Source organism: Gavialis gangeticus, unplaced genomic scaffold (genome assembly GCF_001723915.1).
Source record: "Gavialis gangeticus isolate Ggan-Ray unplaced genomic scaffold, GavGan_comp1, whole genome shotgun sequence".
Lineage (NCBI taxonomy): Eukaryota > Metazoa > Chordata > Crocodylia > Gavialidae > Gavialis > Gavialis gangeticus.
The window spans coordinates 33,510,642-33,536,471 of NW_017729008.1; the positions used below are offsets into that span (position 1 = coordinate 33,510,642).

The window sequence follows — 25,830 nt, forward strand, 5'->3', positions numbered from 1 at the left end:
CCCCCCCCCCCCTCCTCCAGCAGCAGACATACATTAAGCTAGTTTGACAGCACCATTGTTCGGCTGTCCCATTGTCAGACCAAAAGATGTATTCAACGCTACAATGTCTGCTAGCAAATAAACAAAAGACTACATTTTTCAAAGCAGGGTGCCAATTCTAGCATAATTGTGTGTGTGTGTGTGCGCGCGCGCGCGTGTATGTGTGTGTGTCTCTCTCTCTCTTGCTCTGAAAAGAGTAGCCGCTGTTTGCTCACTGCTACGTGGTGGAACGTAAAGAATATATATATATATATATATATATATATATATACACACACACCCCCCCAATGCATGCATGCATATGTACATTTTTTGAACATCTTCAAGAGATCAAGACTAGGAAGAACACTAATGACTGTTTACATAGGTTAAGTGAAAATTAAAGTAGTATTTAGGGCACTAGCTCTAATATGGAGTCTCCCTTAGCTCTTTTTCCACGCTTATTCCATGCCCAGCGCATAATAATGAAGCAGGCAGAAATATTGCAAAGGAGCTGAGAAAAGAAACACCAGCTTTCAGATTTCTTTCCCCATTTTTGTTGCCCACTCTCTCAACACATTTGGCATCATGCATGTTACGTACAATTCTAACTACTGGAAATGCCGCTCGGTCTTTTTCTTTAAATAGGGAAATTACTTAACACACAGCATGATTATAGTTGCAGCAGGCCTAAGCAACTAGACAGCACCCGATAAAACAAAGGAGACAACAACGTACCTTAAAAGCAGCTCCTCATTTCTCATAGTAACAGCAGATTTGGGACAGCGCATGCTTTCTGCACTGATATTCTCAACAAAAGCCAGTTCAGAAGTGCGCTCAAACATCAATGCCACAGTAGCTACTCACTAATGGCTACTCTTTCTCTCTCTAGTCAGACGCTGAGTGGTGGAGCAAAGGGGCCCCTGCAGATTCACTAAGCAGAAATAATCCTCTCTGACAAGTTATGTTGTCTGGGCATATTTTACATTAATGCACTGTGCTGCCTATAGGGGTCTTGTTTGCATTCACTCTTGCCTAGCTGGTGTTAATACCCCCCCCACCTTCAAAAAGAAAAAAAAAGAAAGAAAAAAGAAATCTGTTAATGAGTTTCCTGTTCTGTTTGGAAGGAAGAAAAAAATGACATTTCTGTTTTGTTTGCCTGGTGAATTATCTGCGAACAGTGGAGTGCACAGATGCTGCGGCCGAAGGGCTTGTGCACTTGAAGGGAACTGGGGTAGGCTCTCTTTCTAGGGCTTTGGATTCACAGTAGGATCTCTCTCCCCCCCCGCTTTCCCTTCCCCCATTCATTCCTTCCTTGTTCAAGGCTGAATGGCTTTATGGGACCCACCAGCCCAGATCAGAGAAAATCGAGGAGTTTTAATTTGAAGGCTTAGGGACCTTTTTTAAGAGTTTTCAGTTTGCCTCTGCCGTTTTAACCCCTTGCAAGCACAGCCTCTCTACCGAGCCTCAGCGAATGACCCAGTTTGCCTTAACCCGTGACTTTATGGACATGTGGCTTTTGCAGACATCTCTGCACAGACAATAGGGGCTGCATTTTGATCTACTTATTCACTTGCTATCCATGAAAGAAATGACAAAAGTCAGATCTGCCATACAATTAGGACCAAAGCTGTTCCCACTGATGCCGATGGAGCTTTGCCATTACGTTCAAAGGGGAAAGGATTTGATCTTTGGTCACCAGTCAAAATGCCATCTACATTAATGACTGGGTTTCTTTTCTGGTATTACTGGGTACATCTCTATAGTCACAGCATTCAATCTAATTTTTTAAGTCCCATGTAAAATACATTTTTTTTGGCCCAGTAAATAACCTAATACCAACATCTTGATGCTCATCTACCCTGAAGCCTATTTATACACCTGACAGTGTAAGTGCATCTTTAAACTGCTGGCTGATTGCTCCAAGATTTTAAACTGAGAACGTGTATAGAAGCCTCAGGTTAAATAAGAAGCAAACCTGACACACTAAGCTAAGGACATACTTGTGTCTCAAAATCAGGATTCCCAAGATCTGGGCATGTTTGGATTTGGTTGTTGGCAGAGGCTCTTTACTAGAACCTATGAATTGATCCTTCCAGCATCACTGCTTGCAGCAGAACGTTATCCAAGAGTTGGAGACTTCTTCTACAGCAGTGGTTCTCAAACTTTTTTCCCCCGCGGACCACGTGAAAATTGCCAAGGGTCTCAGCAGACCACTTTATAAATGTTTTTCTTTGTTCTAGAAATCAAAGCGCACGACTCATATTTTAATATCAGTAGTCCTACCTTACAGTACAGATATTTTCAACTGTTTTTGTGGACCCCCTGAATGGAGCTCGCGGACCAGGGGTGGTCCGCGGGCCACAGTTTGAGAACCGCTGCAGTACAGTATTTGATGCGTTTTCTTTCATAGTTTCATAGTTTTTAGGGTTGGAAGGGACCTGAGTAGATCATCTAGTCCGACCCCCTTGCCATGGCAGGAAAGAGTACTGGGGTCAAACGACCCCAGCAAGGTGTACATCTTTGTTGGGCAGCAGACAAAAGAGGAAGGTATCTGGGGAGCAGTCGTACGCGAGGGGGCGTTCTCGCCAGGAACTAACACAGAACATAATACAACAGGGAGGTGTGCAAACATGTGTCCTTAGGTTTGTGCTAGGAAAGTAAGCTCTTTCTGGCAGGGGACGTCTTGTGTTATGCCTGCACAGTGTACCTCATGGTACCGGTTTACTGCTTTTCTGAAGCTGGCCTGAAGCTTTTGCATACTATCGCAATAGAAATGAACAAGTTTACACGGTGGAAGTAGAGCTGCTAAGATGTCTGTGTTGAAATGCAGTGCATCAAAAGGCACTGACGTTGCTCCCAGTTGTGGGGAAGAAAATCCTGTACATCCAGCTCCAAATATTACATCCCTCAGCGCCATTTCTGGCTTGATGACTGACACTCTAGGTTCTCCCTTCTTCCCTCAAGATGACAGTTCTGGACTGTGTACTGATGTGCCACTGCTATTTCCGGATTATTTTTGCCACCGATCCAACCAGGCTCACACTCAAGCGTTTGGCATCTGGAAGAATTCAAACTCCGGGTGTGTTGAAAATGCACAGCTTATTGGGAACTGTCAAGCACTAGCTGATCAAGAGCTCCAACTGCCCAGGAGTATGGGGAGATCCATTATCCTTGGTCACTGCTGATTCAAAGTACATTGGTTTCCTTTCAGGACCGAGTAAAAAGGCATGTATAGAAACCTTTGGTTATGGAATAACAGCAGGCTGTGGTGGGTAACTCAATGAAGTCAGAAATCCTTGGTCCAGTCTTCTCTTAACTGGAAGGGAAGGTAGCAATGATGGGAAATGAAGCCTAAGGATATGGCAGCATTCATCTGTAGGGGCAAGTGTAAACCAGGTGAAGCAAAGAACCCACACTAAGTGTTAACATTAAACAGACCAAAAACACCCAACCGTGTTTTTTCTACCAAACGAAATGAAATATCTGATAGAACAACATCTGCAGTAGGATCACAGCTGCCGAGGATGAGTGGGAATATGTGATGACTATTACTTTTCAATTGTAGCATGTACTAAACAGGAGTGCTTTTAAAATAATATGACTTAGGGGAAGATTAAAACAGATGCACGGAGCTATCTGGTTTCCTTCAGGACGAAAGTCCAGCTGGAGAGCTTAAAGTAAATTCAACACTTCACACTAAAATCAATCACAGATCTGTAAGTTCTACATACATATTGTAGATCATTATACACAATTATATATGAGGGCAGCCATTAAAAGCTTTACAACTCCTTTGGCTAGAATTCAACGTAACCACAGTCCTCCTAAGCATTCTCTAAGTATTCTCCATCCTAATTATGCTGTGCTGCAAATATACCTAGGGCCGTGGCAATGTTAATTACCTGCAAAGACATTTGTGGCGACCAGTATAAAGTCAATGAAGCAATGACAATTTATACCGTCTGAGGATCTGCCCTATTTTCTCTAATTTCCCCTTGGATTATCTTTAACCATTCTGATTGCTAAAATAAATTGTCAAAACATCAACAACATATTGGGCTTGTGCCTTTCTACATGCACAATAGAATAGGGAGGGCAACAATCTGCATTTAATTACAGAGAGAGAAAAGGGGACAAGTGGTTAATGCATCAGGCCTAGGATTTTGGATCCTTGAATTCACTTCCCTGATATACTACAAACATCCTATGCGAGTCATTCTCTCTGTGTCTCAGCTCCAGGAGAAGAGCACCTCTATCTGATGGCATGATGGGAGGGCAATGCTTTGAAGTCCGAGAGGTGCTCATGTACTATAGTAATGGGAACCAGACAACGTTCATATGTTGCATGAGGACAGTGACCAGGGCAGTCACTGTCACCATCTAATATGATCACTTACCCCTGAGCCAAAGGAACTCAACATGAGCAAGAACAACTCCTATTTTATCCAGAAACATTTTGACTAGGGACAGAAGTTACACATAAACCAATTTAAGTCATCAGAAACTCATTTAAACCTGTAACGGAACAGAAGCTCAGTGCACATAAACCAAGATCAACCTGGTTGAATATAGTATCAAGCTTAACTGATTTGGGTCAAACCAGTTTATGAAACTTCTGCCCCAGACCCCTTCCTAGTAGTTCAAGTTAAATCCCAGCATCCCAGCATGCTTTCCAGCCCTGGCCTGGGCTGTGCTGTCTATTCCAGTAGAGGATGGTTTTGGGGGAGGCAGGGACTGCCCCACACCCCAACAAAACCCAGCTGGGGGCTGGGGCCGGGGGTGGGAGGGAGTTAAACTTCTCTTCCCCTGGGCATAGAGCGGTCTTGCTAAAAATGTACTGGTGGCTGCAACTGTGGACTACAAATCCCAGAAGCACCTGGAAGCAGGAAAAGGAAGGTATGAGCAACCCTTCAGAGTTCTGCTGCTGTGAATCTGGACTGCGAATGCTAGAGACCTCGGGGGGCAGCAAGAAGAGGTAGCACACACAGCCCATGCTGGCTACAGCTAGAGAGGTATGCTCTAGCGCCCCCTGGCTTCTGGCCTGAGCCACTGCAGGTATGTGGCTGCATTTCTTGAATCAAAAGTGAATGTCTGTTCAGTTGTTTCTCAGTTTAATGGCTGCAATTTAGCCGAACCTACAAAGACTGAACTGATTCAGCCTCAGGATTTTGGACAGTCTATACTTAGTCTTTGAGTGACTATGCAGGGTTCAAAGCAACAATAATCTGGGACAGAGATGTAGCTGTCCCTTGCACCATCTCTCTGGAGAAACAGATGGATTACTCAGGTTCTGAGTAACCAAGAACACTTAGCTGCTTCCTCCAGAGTCTCCCACTGAGGGGAGCCATTCATACACCATGAAGTTTTATGTCAATAAATTGCACAGCACAAGGATTAGTTCCTGCTAGCATTGAAGCCAATGGGTTTTTTTGAGTTACTTTACTGGAATTGGAAACATAGGCTGTGTCCAGACATGCATGAATGTTTGGTTCCCAGGGGATAACTAGCAGCAGTGCAACTTGTACTGGCACTAGTTTTCCACAGGGATTGCCTGTGCCATGTGTGCTCTGTCGTGCAGCAATTTACCCTGGGTGAGGTAGGGGAGCCTGGCCCCAGCAGTCCTGGGGGCCTCCTGGGGCTGCACGGCATTGCTCCTTCCATGTGGAGCCTGGTCAGCAGCAGAGTGTGGCTCTGGCCAGCCAGGCTCTGGCTTTGGGCCATGAATGCAGCCACCGCTTATGCCACTCCACTTGTTTTTGGCTGGCTTTTTGACCCCTGGATGTCCAGGGGTTAAAAAACCCCTCCGTGCTACAAGGTAGCAGCACAGAGGACAACTGAACATGCAATATGTGGTGCTGCAGATGCTCATCTGGACATGACCATAATGTTTTGCTTTGGGTCAATATGGTCCAAAGGATACGATAATGGGCTGGAAACCATGATATCATGATCTTATTCCTGGCTGCACCACTGGCCTGTGGTATGACCTCTATCCCTCTGGTCCCTTCCCTGGTTCTGTTTACTTGCATTACAGTAGTAGAGAAATGCCCACCAAGGAAATCTAGTTTATATTTCCCCATTATTTTCAGTAGAGATAGTAAATGTAACAACACCTGTATGGCATATACTGAACGTGTGCAGTTCTGGCATTTGTCATGTCATAAGTACTTGAACCTTTGTAATAAAAAAAGAAGCAAACCATAATCATAAAGCATAAGCAGAAAACAGGGGACTCGAATATTTCAATTCAAGACTTGCCAATAATTTCTGGTCTCCTTTGGCAATACTTTTAGCATCTTTGTCTAGTTTTGCTATCTGAAAAATGAGGATAATAATACTTAACTCTGTGCAAAATGCAGGTTAGACTGGATGATTCCAGAGGTCTTGTCTAGCCTTATGCTGTATCTATGAAGCTCACATGCGATGTTGCAAAGATTAAATAGTACTAGTAAAGTACTATGGAAAGAACTGTAAATGCCAAGGAGTAAAGATTTAGGTTTCCTACCACAGCTTATGTCACTGTCTCACAGCGGCCTTCTCTTTCTGCGAGAAGAGATGGACAGTAATGGAGAGAGGAAACTCATCACATCTAAGCAGTTGGAGGACAGAGGCATTAGAAGAAACTAAAAACCTCTTTTCTTCTAGCATGTTCGTCAGGGCTCCTTTTACACCAGGAAAGGAGAAGTTGCAGTCGATGCACCACCAACAGTTCAAACAAAGAAACCAGCACTTTTGAAAGGAAATTCTTGACTCAAAGCACATAATAATTGGCCAGGTTGTGATTGCAGACATGCCAACCCTGCAAAGTAAATAATTTATTTGGAAGGGTCTGCCGTGTCTTAAGAATATCTAGCCAGCAGCCAAGAAAAGTAGAAGAAAACTGATTTAACTAGCAGAAAGACAGTGGGGAGGGGGTAAGAGAGAACTAGATCTGAAAAGGATGGGAATGGCCATTTACAGTCTGTACCTTAAAATAGAAGTCTAGACCACCTGTGTTATGAATAGATCATAATGCATAGGAAACAGTTCTTTCTTTTCAAACTTCAATGTCATCCCTTGTGGCTCTGAAACTGCAATACCCTAAAGACCATGTAACGTCCCATGATCAGTCTACTGCATCCATGTATCTATTCAGAGGTAAGGGTATGCAAATAGGCCATATGAGATTGTCATGGCTGCGTATCTGTTTAGAACAAAATATATATGTATTTTTCTGTGTGCCTGTAACTTAGAATGATTTCAACGCGCTATGCGCACAGGGATCATTCACACATCAGTCAAATGTAGGCAACATTAGAGATGAACGTGGATTTTTCACACAAAGCATTCTGGACAGGAAGTGTCCAGATGAAATTGCCAGGGAAACTTAATTACCCATGTTAGAGATTTGGCCAAGATACTAGAGTTAACACTTCCATTCTTGCAAGAAGTGTTCTGGGAACTTTTAACAGTCGCACATGATCAGCGGACCTCAGTTCTACATTTCATCGAAGAGACGGGAACCTTCAGGAGCATGGTGCCCCATGAGGCAAAGACCTATTGGATCATCACATTCCTCCATCTGCCTTAGCACACAAGGCTATCTGGCACAAAGTCCTACAGAGAAGCAAAACAAAAGTAAACTTTAACTGACTTGAAAACAAAATCTGGTTAACTAGCTCTGGAAGCTTGAGTCATTCATTGCTATAATTCCGTGATATAAGACATCTGAAGGAGGAAGATGAAAACATTTGACACCATATATTGTATTTTATAGACTCACTGAAAAAGAGAAATAAAAGGAAATGGATCAATTGCTGCAGTTATCATTACCCAAAAACTGATTAAGAACTACATGATAAATTATATAATTTCATAATCAAGTTACTATAAACACTTGTTTCAGTAGCTTTCATCCTTGACTAATTAATTCCATTGCCACTGAATGCTATAAAAATCTATTCACTTCTGTAATTCTTTAAATGCTGTACCTAATGTTTTATATCCTCAGGATGCTTAAAAAAACTATTAGAATTGATTAAGTAAAAAGTGCCTGGCATATAAATTTTCAAGTAGATTTACTGTGCAATACATTTTCCTTTTACCTTTCTCCTCCTGTCATATACTTGATAAGTTTTTCCCATGATGTTCAAGAACAGCTAAGTGAGTTTGAATGCACTTGAAAGGCGCCTGAATTTCAGAGACTAGATGCCCTGAATGTTTTGAAAAATCACACTCCTTTAAGGGGTCTTGAATTGGATGCTGTAAAATAGATGTGCCAGTGATTTTTGAATATCCTGGCCAAATTCAGGTATATAGGAGTAATTGTTCCTTCAAATATCAGGGTGCAGGTGTTGTACAAGAAGGAGCTCAAGTTCAAGAGTGCAATTATTAGCTGATATAATTAAAAAAAACCCACTTAAAAATAGACCAAAATGACAATTACAGTATAAGACTCAAAGGCTGTGCCTATGTACACCTGCCTCAAATCATTAGCTATCGTCCAGAGCTGCAGAGCCACATGATGATGTTGTTAGGCACAGCAAGCTCAGCAGCCACAAAGGCTTCAACATTATTCTCTCTGGAGCTTGGCCCTGTAATACAGTGCCCCAGGTTCTCCCTCTTTCTACATGCTTAGGAATAGTACTGACGACAATGACGACATGGCCTATTCCTATGACATAAAGTCTGCTTTGGTCACTCCCAAGTGTCTTGAGGAAAAGGACAGGTTACTTCCTAGCAAAGATGCCACAGAAAATGACTGTGGAGGCTGAAGCCCTTCCCTACGGCCAACGGCTCTGATGACCATGGTAGACATGAAGACATGAAGAAACGCATCCCCCAACACCAACACGGCCCATACCCCGACCTGCAGAATACGTCTCTTCTTCCCATTTTCCATAATGGCTATGTACTTAGATACCATTCATCATTTAAAAGGTGCATTGCTTCAGAGACATTTCTGTGAGCCTGTGTCGAAGGAGAAAACTGGATCCAAAAAAGGAGCACATATAAGCAGAAATGGGTCATTTACATGACCCCCCCCCCCCAAACCCCTTACCCTCATTAGAGGTCTGCCAGATATTACTGAGAAGCTAGAGAGAGCACTGTGCCTTCTAACTGTTCACCTATGCCCTGAATCACTTGGCGCAGTGCGTAGACATCATACACGGCCTTCTGGGGCCTCCACATTGCTGGAGATAGCATGTATGTTCAGCTGGACAAAAAAGCCCTCAGGTGTTAGCAATATCACCATCTGTTGTTGGGAAAACACTGCCCTGATCTCAGGTCTTAGCAAGGAAATGACAGGGATTCAATTAAAACACCTCGTAACGTCAAATAAGAAGCCTGAAGAGGTCGATTTGTTGTTTTTAAACATCTCCAAGCGCCACCCAATTGACTTTACCTCCTTTTGGAGCCTGATCTTGCAATTTACTGAGTATTTTACTGAGTATCCTCAACTCCTCAGCCTGCTTCTCAGCACCTTGGAAGAAACAGCTTTCCTGCTCTTCCCCCACACACTGTTATATGTAAAATCCACACCTCAAGTTAATTTCTTGCTGACCTTGTGCTGATTAATGCAAATTAAATTTCATGCTAATTGGCCTGAGTGGCTCTCACGCAGACCAGAAATCGGTTGTTTCTTTTTTTTCCTAGTGGTAAAACACATCCTGCTATTTGCTCACTGGTTTCACCAAAATCATTGTTGGTTTTACAGCCTCCTCGGAGTCAAATAGGCTTGTATTGTCTTATTGAAGGGTGGCAGGACAACCCCCCCAAAACTGCATCATTAGCTTTTGATCCAGAAACTGCCTCTCTTCCACCGCATGGGGTGAATTTCATCGGTTATTTGGAGCCCAGGTTCCAAGATGCATTTTACAAAACCCTGAGCCAGCCTTGTTAAAACTATCATTCCTCTTAATCCCTTTGCATTTGTCAGCAGACTACACGGGCACTTGATTTTGGACATCTGACTTGATAAAGGGAGTACACGGCCAACAGGGATTGCTATTTTAGACTTTGCCATGTTCTTGGCAACCAAATGAGAGAACGAACAATGATTTTATTATTAGAGGGTTTCAGGGTCCATTATATAAATGTTATGCTGGCACTGTCAGTTTGAATCCCAGCTATCAGTCCTGACACTCTCATGGATCACTGAGGTTCTGTTTGACGACTGACTTGGTATCAGACACAACTGTGGGTATTGCTCAGACCTACAGGAGTCTCTGGAGTGTCTGACATTTAAAGCATGAATGCATTTTTGCATTTGTATTAAGTGGTGGAGGTAAATTTTGACTTGTAGTAGCAAAAACCCCCCCCAAAAAACCCTACCCACCAAAAAGTCCAAAGAACTCCTACTTCTTTTTTCCCCTGCACTTAGACTGAATTCTCAAAGCAAGTTGGAAAAAATAAGTAATTATGCCTCGCAACACCTCTATCCCCTGCCCTGCGATAAATATAATTATCTCCGTTAGATAATGCGGCACAGTAGAGGAAACTCAAGTGTCCAAAGTTACACATGCTATCTGTGGCAGAGCTGAGAATAAGCCCCCTGAAATGCTCACCTCATTCAGACAGCATTCTGCCATTAATCTGTGCTCATCCACATCCACACTTGTCATTCAAAATGATGGACCAAGTGGGCTGAACTGGCAGCAACCCTATTGATAATCACCCCGTCCTGAGTTGATGCAAGGTAAATCCCAGCTTGCTTCTAGGAATTCACAACCCTCAAATGCCATCGCTCTGACAAATTCCTAATCTGGTAACTATTTAAAATAATATTGGACTTTCAACACCTTGTACAAAATGGCAGCAACTCAATTAAAAACCAAGCAAACATAACAATTGCTCACAGAGTGTGACTCTAAATGAGCTGCTGACTAAGAAAAGGCCTTCCCTTGAACTTCATACCTCAATATTTCTCCATCACGAGCTGATGGCTGTTCTCTTTTGATGTCATTCTCCATTTCAATCCAAGCCCGAATTCCTGGAAAGATGGAACCTTGTCAAAGCGCAGATGGCCACCACGTGAGCTCTGCTTCTCTATGGTGGCCGGCTTTGTGGAGTAATAACAGAGTGTCCCTCTCCACGGGCTCTCCAGAGCAGGGATTCCTGTGTTACAGTCTGTTAAATTATGTGTGATGATTCTGTCATTAGGATTACTCTGTGGGAGAGACAGCTTGGAGACTGCCACATTCATTAAAGATCTCCAGTTGGACTTTGCTGGGCCTTTCGCTTTGCCCTGAACAAACAATAAATACACCCTTTGTGCTCAAGAACAAAGGGAGTTTTTGCACTTTTGTCTTACGTCAGTCACAACCTGAGATAAAAAAGGCTCCTCTTCTGGGCCAAAATGACCTTTGCCCAAAGCCGCTCCCTGAGTGTTTGCAATCCAGAAAGATACCCAACTAAAAATATTAACAACAAGCTGCTTCAGAAGTGATAGATGATCGTGTCATTTAGGTGCATTTTGCACACATGTATGTACAAGTGACAAAACTACAGTGCAGAGGCAGCATAAGGGACAAGATTCATTTACTTAATTTCCCCAGAAGCGATGATCAGGGATCCTGGTTTTCTCAATTTTCAGATTTAAAAAAGTAACCCCAAATCCACATTTTTTCTGTGATTAAAATGAGACACCACTAATGTATATTTATAAATATATATTCTATAAATATAAATATATTTATACAATACAATATATATCTATGTATTAGTGGTGCTTCATTTTAAATGCCTGCCCAGTTACTTCTCAGTTTAATCTCTGCAATTTAGACTAACTTGCAAAAACTGAATCGATTCAGCCCTGGGCTTTTTGACTGTCTGTACTTAGCCTTTGAGTGACTATGCAGGGTTCAAAGCAACAACAATCTGGGACACAGAGATGTAGCTGTCCCTTGTGCATTTTGGGTCCCTTTTATTTAATCCAAAATTTTTTTGGATTTGGGGAATTTTTTTTAATCAGAGACAACCAGGATGATGATATAGTAGATGTAGGTACGTTAATCGAGCTCATGATTTTGGGATGCAAAGAGGTGTTGCCCATTGGAAGAAAAGTTTAATCAAAGGAAACATGAATGCTGACTGAATGTGCCATTCGCAGCTACTTTCGCAAACATGCACAGATGCCCGTCTTAAAGCTGCAAAAACAGGAGTCTTGCATTGACTAAATACACCTGTTGAACTGAAGGATTCAGCCCCTCCTGGACAATGAAATCTTCAGGAGGGGGCTCCTGAACGGCAGCAAGGCATGATCGGGGAAATGCCATCCTTCAGTCGGCAGCTCAGGGCTACTGGTGGCTGAATGCCTAAGCAAGCAAGTTAAAAAATGGCTCATACCCAAAATGACGAGTGGGGGCTCTCAGTGGATGAATGGACCCCAAGTAAATAAAATATCCACCCCTTTTAATTTGACATACACCCTAGCAAGACGAGAACGAGTAACATCGGAACAACAGCACAGGACATAGAAGGGAATGAGAGGCATCAGGAAAGGCATTTTAATGAGCGTGTTCAGGATACGGGTTTGATCTTCATAATGTGAGTTGTGTTTTCCTGAGCCAGTGGGAGTGCAGGAGACCTAGGAAGTTAAAGCTGCTCTCATTGGTTGGCTGCTTGGATTAGAACAGCATCATTTAGCCTTTTATCCATAATTTAGTTGTGGTCTTTGGGCAGGATATTTTGCATTTTTGGGTTAAATGAACAGACTTTAATGAGGGGGGGATTTCAACACTTGGCAACTGCAGACCGCATCAGGCGACTGACTCTTTCCTTTGACACCAAGGGGAAATTGCTACATTCATTTAAGGGGTCTCACCATATCGTATGATAATTGGATGGGCTATTGCAACACATGCACCCCAGAGATTTGTGGGTAAGATTCAAATAAAGTGGTCAATAAGACCATTGGGATAGATCAAGTATAAGAACCACAGAGGAAAAGCAGGTGGGTTCCTCTGGTTGTTGCAAGAAATAGTGACATGGGAGTTTAAAAGATATCTCCAAATCTCTCTTGAAGTTTGAGCATCATTTTTGCAGAGGGAGCTTATTGAGTAATTTAGTGACACTACTTGCTACACCCACTTAATGGGTCTGGGTAGCACTGCAAGGGCATAACCACATGCCTCAGTGGTAAATGGAAATTCTCGGGACTTTTGTGATGCCCTTTCTTCTTCTTTTAGGTTTGGAAGTTTTCTCCCCCCTTGAAACATGACTCAGGAAGAAAGGGTATCATGCTTGTGCCAGGGGCTACATGCAGATGCTGCTGCTTTCCTGTGACGAATAGGGAATGTCATGAAAAGAGGAGCTTTGCATAGCTATGCATGATCTTCATGTAAATGTATCGTTGCCTGATGCTTTCCTCCCAAGGGAAAACGCACTAATGGTTTATAACACACGTTAGTCAGGACAGATGAATGTTCAACACCTAAGAATCAAATTATGCACATCTGCTTCAAACAGGGAAGCCTGAATTCGCCCATTTGAGAGTAGACATTGGTTGTCATGCATCTAACAGTAAAGGGCATGTGCTACTCCTAACGCAGCTCCATGTTTAACCACGATTAACCTTCAGCGTTAGAAAGTAAGGCTTGACATTTTGGGCAACCTTAACTCAGGAAAAGGGTTGACAAATATGTGGACAATAGCAAGAGCTCATACCCAGCTCCACTGGATAAACCAGTGGTTCTCAACGTTTTGAGACCAAATGCACCTCTCGTTATAATCAAGCACCTCTCAGAAAATGCCAGCTCTTAGCTTTCATTCATTTTTTCACTGTGAAAGAAATAATAGAGCAGTTCTTCTGTTGCAAAACTCTCAGAAAGACCACAGAAAGTCAGGATGGTTTTTGACACTACGGATTCCTATTTGAAATCCCTGGGTTTGTCTTGTGAATCACATGTAGATGTTAACACATCAAACAGTGCCAATATTGCACAGCACCCCATAGCACCCTTAAAAGGATCTCACAGGACTCCAGGGCCATGTTCATACAAGCAGGGCCAAGCGTTTGCAACGGCACAAATAGTAGTGGCAAATTTGTGCCGCTACTTTGTACTGCAGTGCATGCCCCTGCTCGTACACACAACATCCCACTGCTCCATGTGCTCCGGGGGTGCTGGATGGGGCCCGGAGTGCCTCAGTGAGCAATTTAGCTGGCAGGCAGCCCTCATGCTGAAGCACCCTATGCCCCAGCCAGCTGAGGAGCTGCGCACGGAGACAGGGGAGGAGGCAGCCCAGGGCCCCGCACTGAGACACCTTGTGCCCCAGCCAGCTGCTCCCTGGCTGGCTAGCGCACAGGGCACCTCAAGACAGAGGAGCAGGCAGCCTGGGCTCCCCTGTCTCTGCATGCCACGCTGAAGTACATGGGGTCCCTGTGCTGAGGTGCCCTGCACCTCAGTAGCTGCAGAGAAGCTGGCTGGGGTGCAATGTGCCTTGAGACAAGGAAGCAGCCAGCCCAGGGCTGCCTGGTCCCCTATCTCGAGGCACTCTGTGTCCCAGTGCACGCCACTTTGCCGTGCTTTGCACTGCTTTTTTCTTCCAGTTTTTTCTTTGCTATTGGGAAATCCCAGTAGCAAATTTTGTCCCGGCACTGCAAATTAGCAGTGCCATGCACAGTTTAACATGCAGTGTGCGCACTGTGGGGCATCACAAACAGGTTTGCAGTGCTACAAACTGCACATGCCTGCATGTCTTCATCTGGCCCAGGGTGGTGCAAACAGTAAAAAAAACCCATGTGCGTGTGTGCATGCATGTGTGTCTGTCTTCAGAGACTTTCAGAGCCATGGATCAGGTGGTTCAAGTCCTGTTCAGAGGGCTTCCAGCCCACAGAGGGCTGTAATATAGCATTCAATAAGATTTGAGAATGTATTTCATATTCCTCCCAACACAGTTCAACTTTACTTTGAACCATTTTTTGGAACCCTTGACCTCTGCTACTCTGAAACACAAGACATGAAAAATGGCAAGAGATTATGATATTCAGTTGCTCCTACAAAATTCTTTATGCAGCACAAGTATATCAAATTATTTTCATTACATCATTTGGTCGCACAGAATAGTGACACATAATTAGAGAGCTAAATAGCAACAGTTTCCTTCTGGTAAATTTGCTGTAGCTAATTTTGTTAATAAGACCGATAATTGTTTTACGCTCATTCAATATGTTAAGTTTACCCAATACAAAAACCAATCAGAACCTTTAAATGAATTTTTGTTTAGTTTCTAACAGAATCAGTGTCATTATTAATCATAGAAGGGATGCCGAGTCAGAGGATGATAAATCTCCTTTGGGCTTATTTGACTTCAATATTTCTGACTTGGATAAGGTTATTAGGATGGAATTTTCAAGCAGTGATTGGGAAGGTGGGAGAAGGGGAGAAAATGGGCTGAGAAACACGGTATTCAGATCCTAAGCTGATGCTGATTTCTTTGGCATTTACGTAAATTGTTGGATTCCAGTGGGTTCTGCAGACATAAGCATGGCAAATGTGCTTTCAATAGAAGCTAATTTCCAGACTATACACCTACAACGTCCACATTTGCTAATCAAGTACTTTTGAAAACGAGCTTTCCAAAACAAGATCTGGACTACAGAGCTGACTGGATCTTTACATGCCTGGCACTAGTGTTTTTGCTCTTCTTTTAAAGCATCAGAGTAACATTCACTCGGGCTATGGCTGTCTTTGTTATATTTCTAGATCCACTGGAAAAAACATATAATATGGGACCTATTTTAGCTACAGTTCTACAGCTCAATATATGGTAATTCAGTGAAATGTCCTAGATAAAACTGTCCAATTTTTACAAAGCCAGTGTTGCCCACACTGCTTCTTACATGCTTTGACAGGATAAGGTCAATGCCTATTGGCTGCACAAAGAATGGGGAATGTCATCCGTGTTGCTATTGTCATAGTAACGTTTAAACTAAGCTTTGCAAGCTGGCATTCATTGGTCACTATGCAGAAAGAAAACACTCTGAAGTTTAACTCTTTAGCTTACATTTCATGATGAGGCATGACAAACAACAATGTAGATTTCAGAATACTACCCCGTTTTGCTATGGTTTTGAAGAAGAAATTGAACAACATATTACTCTGAAATGCTGTCAAAAAACAGCATATTCACCACTACCACTATTACCTAATTCTGAAAAGCAACACACCACTGAAGTTGGAGAGAATCTGAAAGCTAATTTGAGTTTTGGTTGTACTCAACCTTAACTGAGTTTACCGAACTCTTAGGTCTTTAAAATCTGGATCCAGTTTCCATCCCTCTGTTTCCCACTGTACCCTCAAATATATGATACCCAAAAAAGACACCCAGTCTCTTTCTCAGAACTGTATATTGCCAATAGCTCAAAAGGAATGCTTTTGAATGATTTTTCCATTGCATACACTTTTGACTAAGAAAATGTATAAAGGAAGAATAATTAAAACAAAAATAGCTTTAATATAAACCCTGCAAAGATGTCCTTTGTCTTTTCGTGTGTCTTTTAAAAAAGGTAAATCTATCAAGATAAAATGTTATGATAATGTATTGCCATGCTGAGTTAATTGTCAATTGCAAGTTACTTAAGTGTACTTTAATGATATGTATAAAGCCTTATTTTCAACTCTAATAGCTATTAATGGGAGGAAGAGAAAATGAAACCAATTTTCCCGGTCTTAAAGTGGAGCTCTATTAAGAATAAGTGAACAAACTTCCAAATATAATAAAGGTACCTCAGTTATACAGGAGCCCACACTTTCATATTTCAGTATAGTTTCATACTACTGTTCAGGCAACATTGTTGTATGGTTGAATGATTTGCAAAGAAGCTTTTACTTAGCCTTTGTGCGGTTTTTTTTTGGTGTTTAGTTTACATGGTTAACATTCCCACAGACGGGTGAACTGGAGAGAAAGAGAGGATCACAGAATCATAGACAAGTAGGGCTGGAAGGGACCTCAGAAAGTCATCTCCAACTCTCTACTCAAGTCAGCACCATCCCTATCGAAACCATCCTAGACAAGTGTTGGTGTCTGCCCTATTCTTAAGACCTTCAGAAACAACCCCTTGTACAACTACCAGGCACAATAACTGAAACCTCAAGAACACTGTGGTTTGCCACAGGTAAAGCAGGAGGCTGATAGCAAGGACAAGAAGCAGTTGTTAAATGGGTGTTACTCACTGGTTAATCCAGTCTATAGTCAAGGCCTTCTCACAGTTTTAGTTAAGGTGTTTACCAAACCTGTACCTTGCTGTACCTTGTGTAAATACAGAACAGAGAGATAGCCCCTATTAGTTTTGACATTTGTCAGGTCTGGGTTTTTTAAAGGTGAGAACCAAACTATAGGGGGAGAAATGGAACCCAAATAGATGCATGGATTTTCATGAGTAACTTCAAATAGATGCATGGATTTTCACGAGTAACTTTTCATCTAGCAAAATTAGCTCATGGGCCTGGATTCCTAGGCTTTAGTCTCAGCGTTTTCCAGTATTGGTGGTAATACCTTAGATCCTTTGCCAAACGGTGGCAGATTTGCAGTATGCGAGTTTCTGCTCAAAAGAGAAACTGATGTCAACTTGGACATTCCTAATGCAATTTATATATGTATATGATGTCCACAAGTCCTGCGACTACCAAGAAACCCTTGGCCAACTGCAGACATGCAATTCCATTTGTAAAACTCTTAATAAGGGAATGAATAAATAACTAATTATACAGTTCTAAAAGGGGACAGAAAAAAAGTATTCACACCCAATATATGAGAATTTTATATGGCCAGACTGATATAAAGGGACATTTTTTGGAATTAATAACGGCTATATACACATGTTCATAATACACATAGTACTTTTAAGGTTACTGTTGAGGTGGTTACTGCCATGGAGCATTTGCATTCCCGGTGTACCTGGACTTGTGTGCTTGCAGTCTCAAAAACACCATTATACAGGGACTGAATGTTTGTTCTAGGCAAAAATCATACCTACGCACAAAATACAGGAACTGAGCTAGCTGCATTATGCATGTCTGAACCATTCTGAGGAGCAAGGTGGTGTCTGTTTTCTTTGCATAATGCAAGCACATGGCATAAAAGTAAGAAGGAATATAGTAAGTGTGCTTGGGAACTAATTGACTTGCTCTTCTAGACCAGGCTATCCCAGCTCCTACTCGTGCAGCTTTAAGCCTTTCAAGAGCATTGGAAACTCCTACAGCTCAGCTGAATCTGCTGTAAGTGTCTGCTTCCATCCCCAGCAAGCAGTAGTTTACCATAGGCAGCAAACAAATGATGAGTACCCCTGCCCCTTACCGATGTAGAGTATAACTAATTGTTGTCAAAAACCAGCACCTGTAGGCCTCTCATCTCCACTCTCTCTTTTTATTTTACACACACTGACATTGCTCCTTTCTGCATCTGTTATTATTCAAACAAAAAAAAGTTACAGGGATAACATTTGCAAAGGTGTCTTAATAACTAAAGACTCCTTTTCAGAAGTGACTGAATCACTTGCAAGCTTCATTGAAATGTGTGTGCTGCAAAGCCATTTTCTTTGAAAATACTGCCCTGGGGCACAGATGATGTTGCTATACACAAGGTAAGGTCTGAGCAGAACCTGGAAAGACAACATCCACATGCCACACAGCGCTTCTAATTCCAGAAAAGCAAAATTTATCATCATCATCATCATCACAATGCAAACATTTTCTTGACTGAGGATGTTTCTGCCACACACTCTGAATAGGTGCTCTTTGCTGAGGGGAAAGGAGAACAATAATACTGGATATAATTATTCAAAACTTAAAGGCACCAAAATCAATATTTAATAACAACAAACTATCATAATAAATTCCTCAAAGAGTGATTTGATTTTCCTCGACTCAAAGCAACAATCCTGCATCAGACTCTCTTTTGTTTCTCATTATTCTCAAGCCGCCAAACTGCCTTGTTCACTATATGTTTCTGGAAAACAATTTGGGAAAATTAAAATGTATAAACAACTATTTTTTGTTGCTTTCCACAGCACATTTCTTTTCTCCATCACCGGTATTTATAAAACAGCAATCAGAGGTTACAAGACTACCATACATAACAAGATGAGATCACGCAGAAAGTAACTTCTCCGTATTGTCAGCTAATCAACAGTTTCTGTACGCAATGTTTCTGTTTATACGTCCCTAAACAAACACAAGAAAAAAAATAATAACTTAGGGCTGGATCAGAATTTTTCCCTGTCCCACTGAGAAACAGAAAAATAAGTATTTGCTTTTTTTTTTAAAAAAAAATATGTATTTCTTCTTCCAACAAAACCATCTAGGAATATTAAGATAATGAAGTAATTCCTTTCCCTACTTCCTACTGCCTGTTTCATCATCTTTCAGACACCTGAATTCCAGAAGTTCAGAGCATCTATTGCAACTCAAGCAAAATCTGACTTATTGAAGTCAATACGTCTTACTTAATGTTCCCAAAATAAGTCCCACTGGACACTCACAAAATGAGGCATTTTAATCAGCAGATGCTCCTTCTTCTTCTCTCCTATGGCTGACTTGAAGCAACAATTATAAATTCTGTTTATGGTTAGCTAACCAGCCTAACACTTTTGAGGTAAAGGGATGCATCTCGGCAATGTCGTTGTCAAATCTGTATAGAGGGCAGAGGGTTGTTATGTGGTCCATAGTTTGATCAGGTGCTCGTAGCAGATGCTCTTGAGAGGCTGAAAGCCGCACAAGTAGGTGCTGGGCTAGCCTGGTATAGAAGAGCAAGTCAATTAGTTCCCAAGCACAGTCACTATATTCCTTCTTACTTTTATGCCATATGCTTGCATTATGCAAAGAAAACAGACACCACCTTGCTCCTCAGAATGGTTCAGACATGCATAATGCAGCTAGCTCCTTGTGCTCGGTTCCTGCATTTTGTGCGTAGGTATGATTTTTGCCTAGAACAAACATTCAGCCCCTGTATAATGATGTTTTTGAGACTACAAGCACACAAGTCCGGGTACACTGGGAATGTAAATGCTCCATGGCAGTAAGCACCTCAACAGTAACCTTAAACATACTATGTGTATTATGAACATGTATCTATGCATTATTAATTCAAAAAAATGTCCCTTTATATCAATCTGGTCATATAAAATGGTCTTATAGTGGGTGTGAACACTTTTTTCTAAGATGACTTTACATACCAGGGTGGAGTTGTAGGATGTAAGCACAAAGGAGAATAAAGTTGAATGTGTATATGGACACACACTACATATAAAACTTCACTTACCACCCCCTCTCCCCGAAGAACCAAGCAACAACCAAGTGTCCTTATCCCACACCTTATTGGCTGTACCTTTATCACACTCACATTGGACCACTACCAATTTCAGTGGAAATTTGTCATTTTTCTAATTATTGTAGCACTTGAAGCGCCAGTCCTGGATTAGGATGCCTTGTTTCCACACTGTACAAGGAATAAAAAGACAGCTCCCCACCCAAAAGAGCTTATGTTCTAAAATATTTCCTAATTGCTCAGATATAAATGAGATCAGAATCTGGCCCTGTATCTGCAGTTCATATTGGATTGATACAGTCAATACAAAGAACCGAGTTCTTCAACCAAAATACTAGTTAAGTGCAATAGTTTTTAAATATTAGGTGTCTCAGAGAGCAGCGCAGCTTTCCGCCTTATTTGCATGGGGCTTCTGTCTGTAGCAAATAGGCTGGCATGTTATGGAAACATGTTTTCATTCTTCCCATATTCTTTGAAAAAAAAAAAATTAAAAAAAAAAATGCAGAGCTTAGTGCTGAGGCATCATGTACAGACTGTCCCCAGTACGTTCTTCGAAATTCATCCAAGTATCAAAAGACCTTACTGATGATAAAACCTATGGGAAATTATAAAGCAATTGACTTCATAGTTATTGCAATTTGACATTGAGTTTCACTTAACCTCAAGGGGCCAAATCCTTCTCTCAGTTACCTGGAGTAACTCTAATGGTCCTAATAGAGTTGCTTTGCATAAGTTAAGAGCAGAGTCTGGCCCAAAGTTCAGCCAATGTTAAATGTGTCCTTATGAATTAAGGGCCAACCACTCTCTGTATACTATTATGGTTGGGCAAATTAAATTGCTTCCCAATTACATGGGCTCTGTTTTTAATTTTACTAATTTAACTGGATCTAAGCATCGAGGCTGTAAATAGAGATTTGTATCATTAAATATTCTCTCACTTTACTTGAAATCATGTTGAGAGCAGGTTTTGGATTAAAAAGAGGAACTGCAAGAGGGAATAATACAAGTAATGCAATAATATGTCTGCTGGTTTATGTTACAAAGCCTCTGATTTGCATGAAATTAAAAATAATAAAATCAAAAAGTCCTGTTAGAAATTCCCTTTTTGCTATCTACCTTCATCTCTCACCACTGGAACCAATCATTCATTACTCTGGATTTCCCACTCCCCCCAACCCTCCCCGCAGCTTTTTGTGATAAGGAGAAAGGCAGCCTTCCTTAATCTCATTCGGGCATCATCTACCGCATGCTAATATAGCATTCCAGACAAGTAAAAGGGTTTTTGAGTCTTCAGCATCTCATTTCATACTGAAGCTCTAGACATCAGGGGACTGAATCACTACCCATGATGAAGAGCCACACCACCACTGGTATTATCATGGTGGCTTTTGGTCCTATCACAACCCTTTCCCCGATTTTTTTTTTAATTTGCAGAAAAGTGTGATATCCAAAGGGTATGCAAAGGATCCTGAGAAACTGAACCCTATTTAGCAGCAGCAAAGATACCCGAATTACAGAAAAAATATCGTAGATTAGCACATGCACTTTTAGAACTAAATTCAGCACTGGACAATGCTTATATCAGCGATTCTCAGCTAGGGTGCCATGGCATGCTTAAGGTGCCTTGAGATCCTTTCAAGGGCGTAGTGGGGTACCACCCAATGTTAGCACTTTTAGTCGTGCAACTAGACTGTACAAATCAAGCCCAGAGATTTCACACAGGAATGCACAGCACTAAAAACTTTCTGCCCTTCTGGGGTCTGTGTTCTTTGCAACAGAAGAATTGCTCTATTATTTTTCTGTAGTCAACAAATTAGTGAAAACTAAGAGCTGGCATTTTCCAGTGGGTGCCTTGAGTCTTACAAGAGGTGCCTTGAGCCTAACAGGGTTAAGAACCACTGGCTTAGATAGTGGACTTACAATATAAGAATGAAGTTTAGCATTTTGAAGCTTTGTGGGAAGTTCTTGTCTTTCCAACCCCTTGAAACTATGAGTAGATCTATTGAAATACTGGATTTGATCATTTACATGTTACAAAAAAAGGCAAATACCAAAAGCTGACTTGGAGATTGAAAAGATGTTTGGAAACCTGTATCTCCTTTCCTTAGTGGGACTTTCTTCTTCTTCCTCTTTAACCCCTATTGTGTGCTGCCATCCCTCTCCCTCTTGCTCTCTGTATCAAATTTAGGCTGTGATCTTGAAGGGCTTTGCTGAAATCAAGGCTGATTGATTTTGCTATCTTAAGGTTTGTCCTGGTTGGAAATCTGTACAAATGTTCAATTCAATAGTGTTAAATATGCGATTACTTCCATGATTGTAGACTGCAAATTCAGGGCAGGATCATGACCACTTTAAATCTGTAACACATTTTGCAAAAGTATGGTACTGGATATGGAAAGTTATTTCAAACCCTTTAAAAGTCTTCTACAGTCTATCATTTTTAAAAAGAGCCTAGAAATTAATAATTGCTCAACTGGCTATTTGGGTTGAGAGTTAGTCAGGGACAAAACTTACCTTTCTTACGTCCGAACCTCACTATGAGTCAGTGGGAATCGCACAGGTGAAAAGTTTGGCCCTTTTTAATGTGTAAACTGCATTTAATGTAACAATAAGTTGGATTAGCCATCTGTGTACAGCATGGTAGTATTCCCACTGCTAAGTTCTGCAGGAGTGCTTAAGGTTTTAACAGCAATACAAACCCTCCAACAATGAAAAACTTTCAGAACTGATAGCACATGGCATTATGCCTTTATTTCTACTGGCAACCTGATATACAGAATAAAATTACTCCCAACTATTGCTTTTTCTCCACTCACCTTCAAAAATCTCCAGCATTTGCAGTGGAGATATGTTTATTTAGTGCACATATATTTATATTCTGTAGAGTGGCAAGAATGAGAGAGAAACAAGTTGAAGGCAAAATGTTCACTCAGTTCAAATAAGCATCATGCCATGTTACATACAGAAATGTATGCCTTTGAAAATGCACAATGGAAAATCTGAAGGCCCCAATATTTTCTTCATCTGACACCTGTTTTAGATAGTGCTTCTAAAAAGCAAACCCACTTTGATCAAAGAGTGATGTTTGGAAAGGTGCTGTCTGCATATAAACTAAATATTTTCACAGGTAGCAGAATGATCCCTACTCAATGCATTGTCATTTGTGCACTGCATATCTAGAAAAACAGCTCCCCGTATCTGGTCACAGGTAATAACTTGCTATAACAACACAACAAAAGGGGGATCCAATTACTGATCCATGACAATAAAGTTGCATTGAATTTCTTCCATACAAGAACTGTGGTCTCAGTTCAGCAAAGTGCTTTCAATACGTCCCTAAAGATAATGAAACTTAAGCACACGTTCAACTGCCTGGCCATACTCCCTTGAGCCAGCATTCTAGTTTTAAAAAAAAAATAATACAGATTTCAAAACCATATTACAGTAGATCTGTAATTACTATACCTGCTTTGTGGATGGATCAACTGATACAAACATTTAAGGGGCTTGTCTTCGGCCAGGAAAGGAGTAAGGATGAAGAACCCAGGAGTTTAGATTCTCATGCCTTTTTCTGTTCTTGATGACAGGGTTCATGGCCTCCTTTAAATAAGTTTGGATACATAACACCATCCTTTTTGCATATTAATATTTGGTCTCTTTATGCTTTGCGTAAGACGCTTCTTCTTGGAGTCAATGGGCTAATTCCACATTTTTAATCAAAACTGAAATGATATATGAACTCGACATTACTCCATTTTCTGTTGTTTGGGATCTCATTGGATTAGTGTTATCTACCATTATGTTGCTGACTACTGCAGCTCAACTGGGATTCTTCAGTACTGTGGCAATGGGTAAAAGTTTCTATGGTGCGATTTTCAGAAATGCTTAAATGCTGTGCTCCCATTAACTCTATAGCAAAATTCCCCAATTGCTTTTGAAAATGTGGTCCCTGGAGTCTCAGATCAGTTTTCTTTCTTCTCTTCTCCTCCCTCTTTTCTTCCTCCCCATATCCCCGGGCTTTCACTAAAGGCACTTCTTTATAAAAAAAAAAAAAAAGTCCACAAACCATCATTATAGTCTTAACCTCAGTGAAAGGAGCGAGTCCTTGGAAAACTGTGATGGTTAATTAACATCGTCTAACCAACACTCCAAAGCACAGTCTAATTTTTTTCAGCACTGTTCTTAATTAGCCATGCTCAATCTTCAGATTCCTTAACTTTAAAAGGTTGAATTGCAAGAAGAATCAGAAAAGAAGTTTCAAGGCTTTATGGTTTTGCTTCACTGAAAAAAACCCCAATGACTAACATCAACGCACCTTTGGTCAAAGGTACACAAGTGCAAAATAGTACTATTTTGAAATATATTTCAAATATTTGGGTCAGAACTTTAGCTAATGAAAATCATCAGAAATATTCATTTAACTGGAAAAAGTAGGAATTTACAGCATCTGAAAATCTGGCACATGTTATATAAATTATTTTGCTTTGTTCCCACCAGTTGTAATGGCTACAAATGCACTTAAAGAACCGTGATATTGCAGTGGCCTAAGTATCAGAAGTTTTGCTAATGTGAACTGGAAATGAGCTAGTTGTTACCTCTTTCTGGTCTTTGATGGGGTTTTTCAAGCCTACAGAAAAGCAAAAGAACCGATGGGACTTTAATAACTAAGAATCAGGTTTGGAGTAGGAACATCAATCTTATTTGCTAAATTTGAACATATATAAAAAGGCACAGACCTCTATCTCTGGATAAATTCTAAACTCTATTTCTAATAAATTCAAATCTGTAAATTAAAAATAAAATCAAAAATCGATACAGCAGGTAAAGACAAGACACACAAAACAGTTACATTGCAGTGTGGCAGTGAACTGGCCTTTGTCTTGCCTAGAACCACTATTCTTCATGATAGGCTGCCGGCGAGTCCTCAGACCTCAGCATCTGCTACAGTACGTATTTTAAACACAACCAGAGAGGTCTGGTTATTAAACGACTCCTACCTTTAATGATCAAAACTCCAAAGGCCCATTAAACTGATGAAGTTAAAAACGACAACCTAAAGTGTAAAACGTTAGAAAAAATTGCTACACTGTTGACTAAAGTAGACAGAGTTACTTACAAGGAAGGCTAATCCATTCGACCTGCTAAGGCTATATTTCACATTTGATTAAAAACATGCCACTCGAAGTGCACACTAAAGGTTTCAGCACGACAGAGTTGGCCCACTCCTGCTCTAGCCAATGTTTTTTTGTGAACTTGCCGGGAACTGGCAGAAACATTAATCTTCTTTCCATCCCCCTCCCTCCAATATTAAATCAGCAGCTAGGAAAACATTCTCTCTCATGAAACCTATGGGGAAGATGTCCCTGCTGAGACAGTATAAAAGACTCTTACATGAGAGCTAGCACACTAGCCTATATGGGTCCATCAGTGGCTCATATCCACAAAAGCAATCTTATAGTCTGTTGATCTGTGAAAGCCTCCCTGGCAGATTGTAAGCGACACAAGTGAAGCCAGGTTAGTCACTGTTGAACGCCCCCCCCCCCCCCCCCCCAAAAAAAAAAC

At 41.2% G+C, this 25,830-nt stretch overlaps 1 protein-coding gene across 12 annotated transcripts in view; it reads right to left on the reverse strand.

Annotated features, from left to right (window-relative positions):
- The window catches only part of CELF2 (CUGBP, Elav-like family member 2), a 1,030,042-nt gene that overhangs the window by 399,911 nt on the left and 604,301 nt on the right, over positions 1 to 25,830 (reverse strand). For 2 of the 12 annotated variants that reach the window (XM_019509579.1, XM_019509577.1), the window contains exon 1: positions 757 to 944. The exons of 2 other annotated variants lie outside the window; for them this stretch is intronic. In XM_019509579.1, the coding sequence (XP_019365124.1) occupies positions 757 to 863 (107 nt within the window). In that variant the 5' untranslated portion in view covers positions 864 to 944. Of the gene's footprint in view, positions 1 to 756; positions 948 to 19,483; positions 19,601 to 25,830 lie in introns of those variants that run through there. 8 more of the 12 variants (XM_019509574.1, XM_019509590.1, XM_019509576.1 and 5 more) reach the window with 8 other exon arrangements.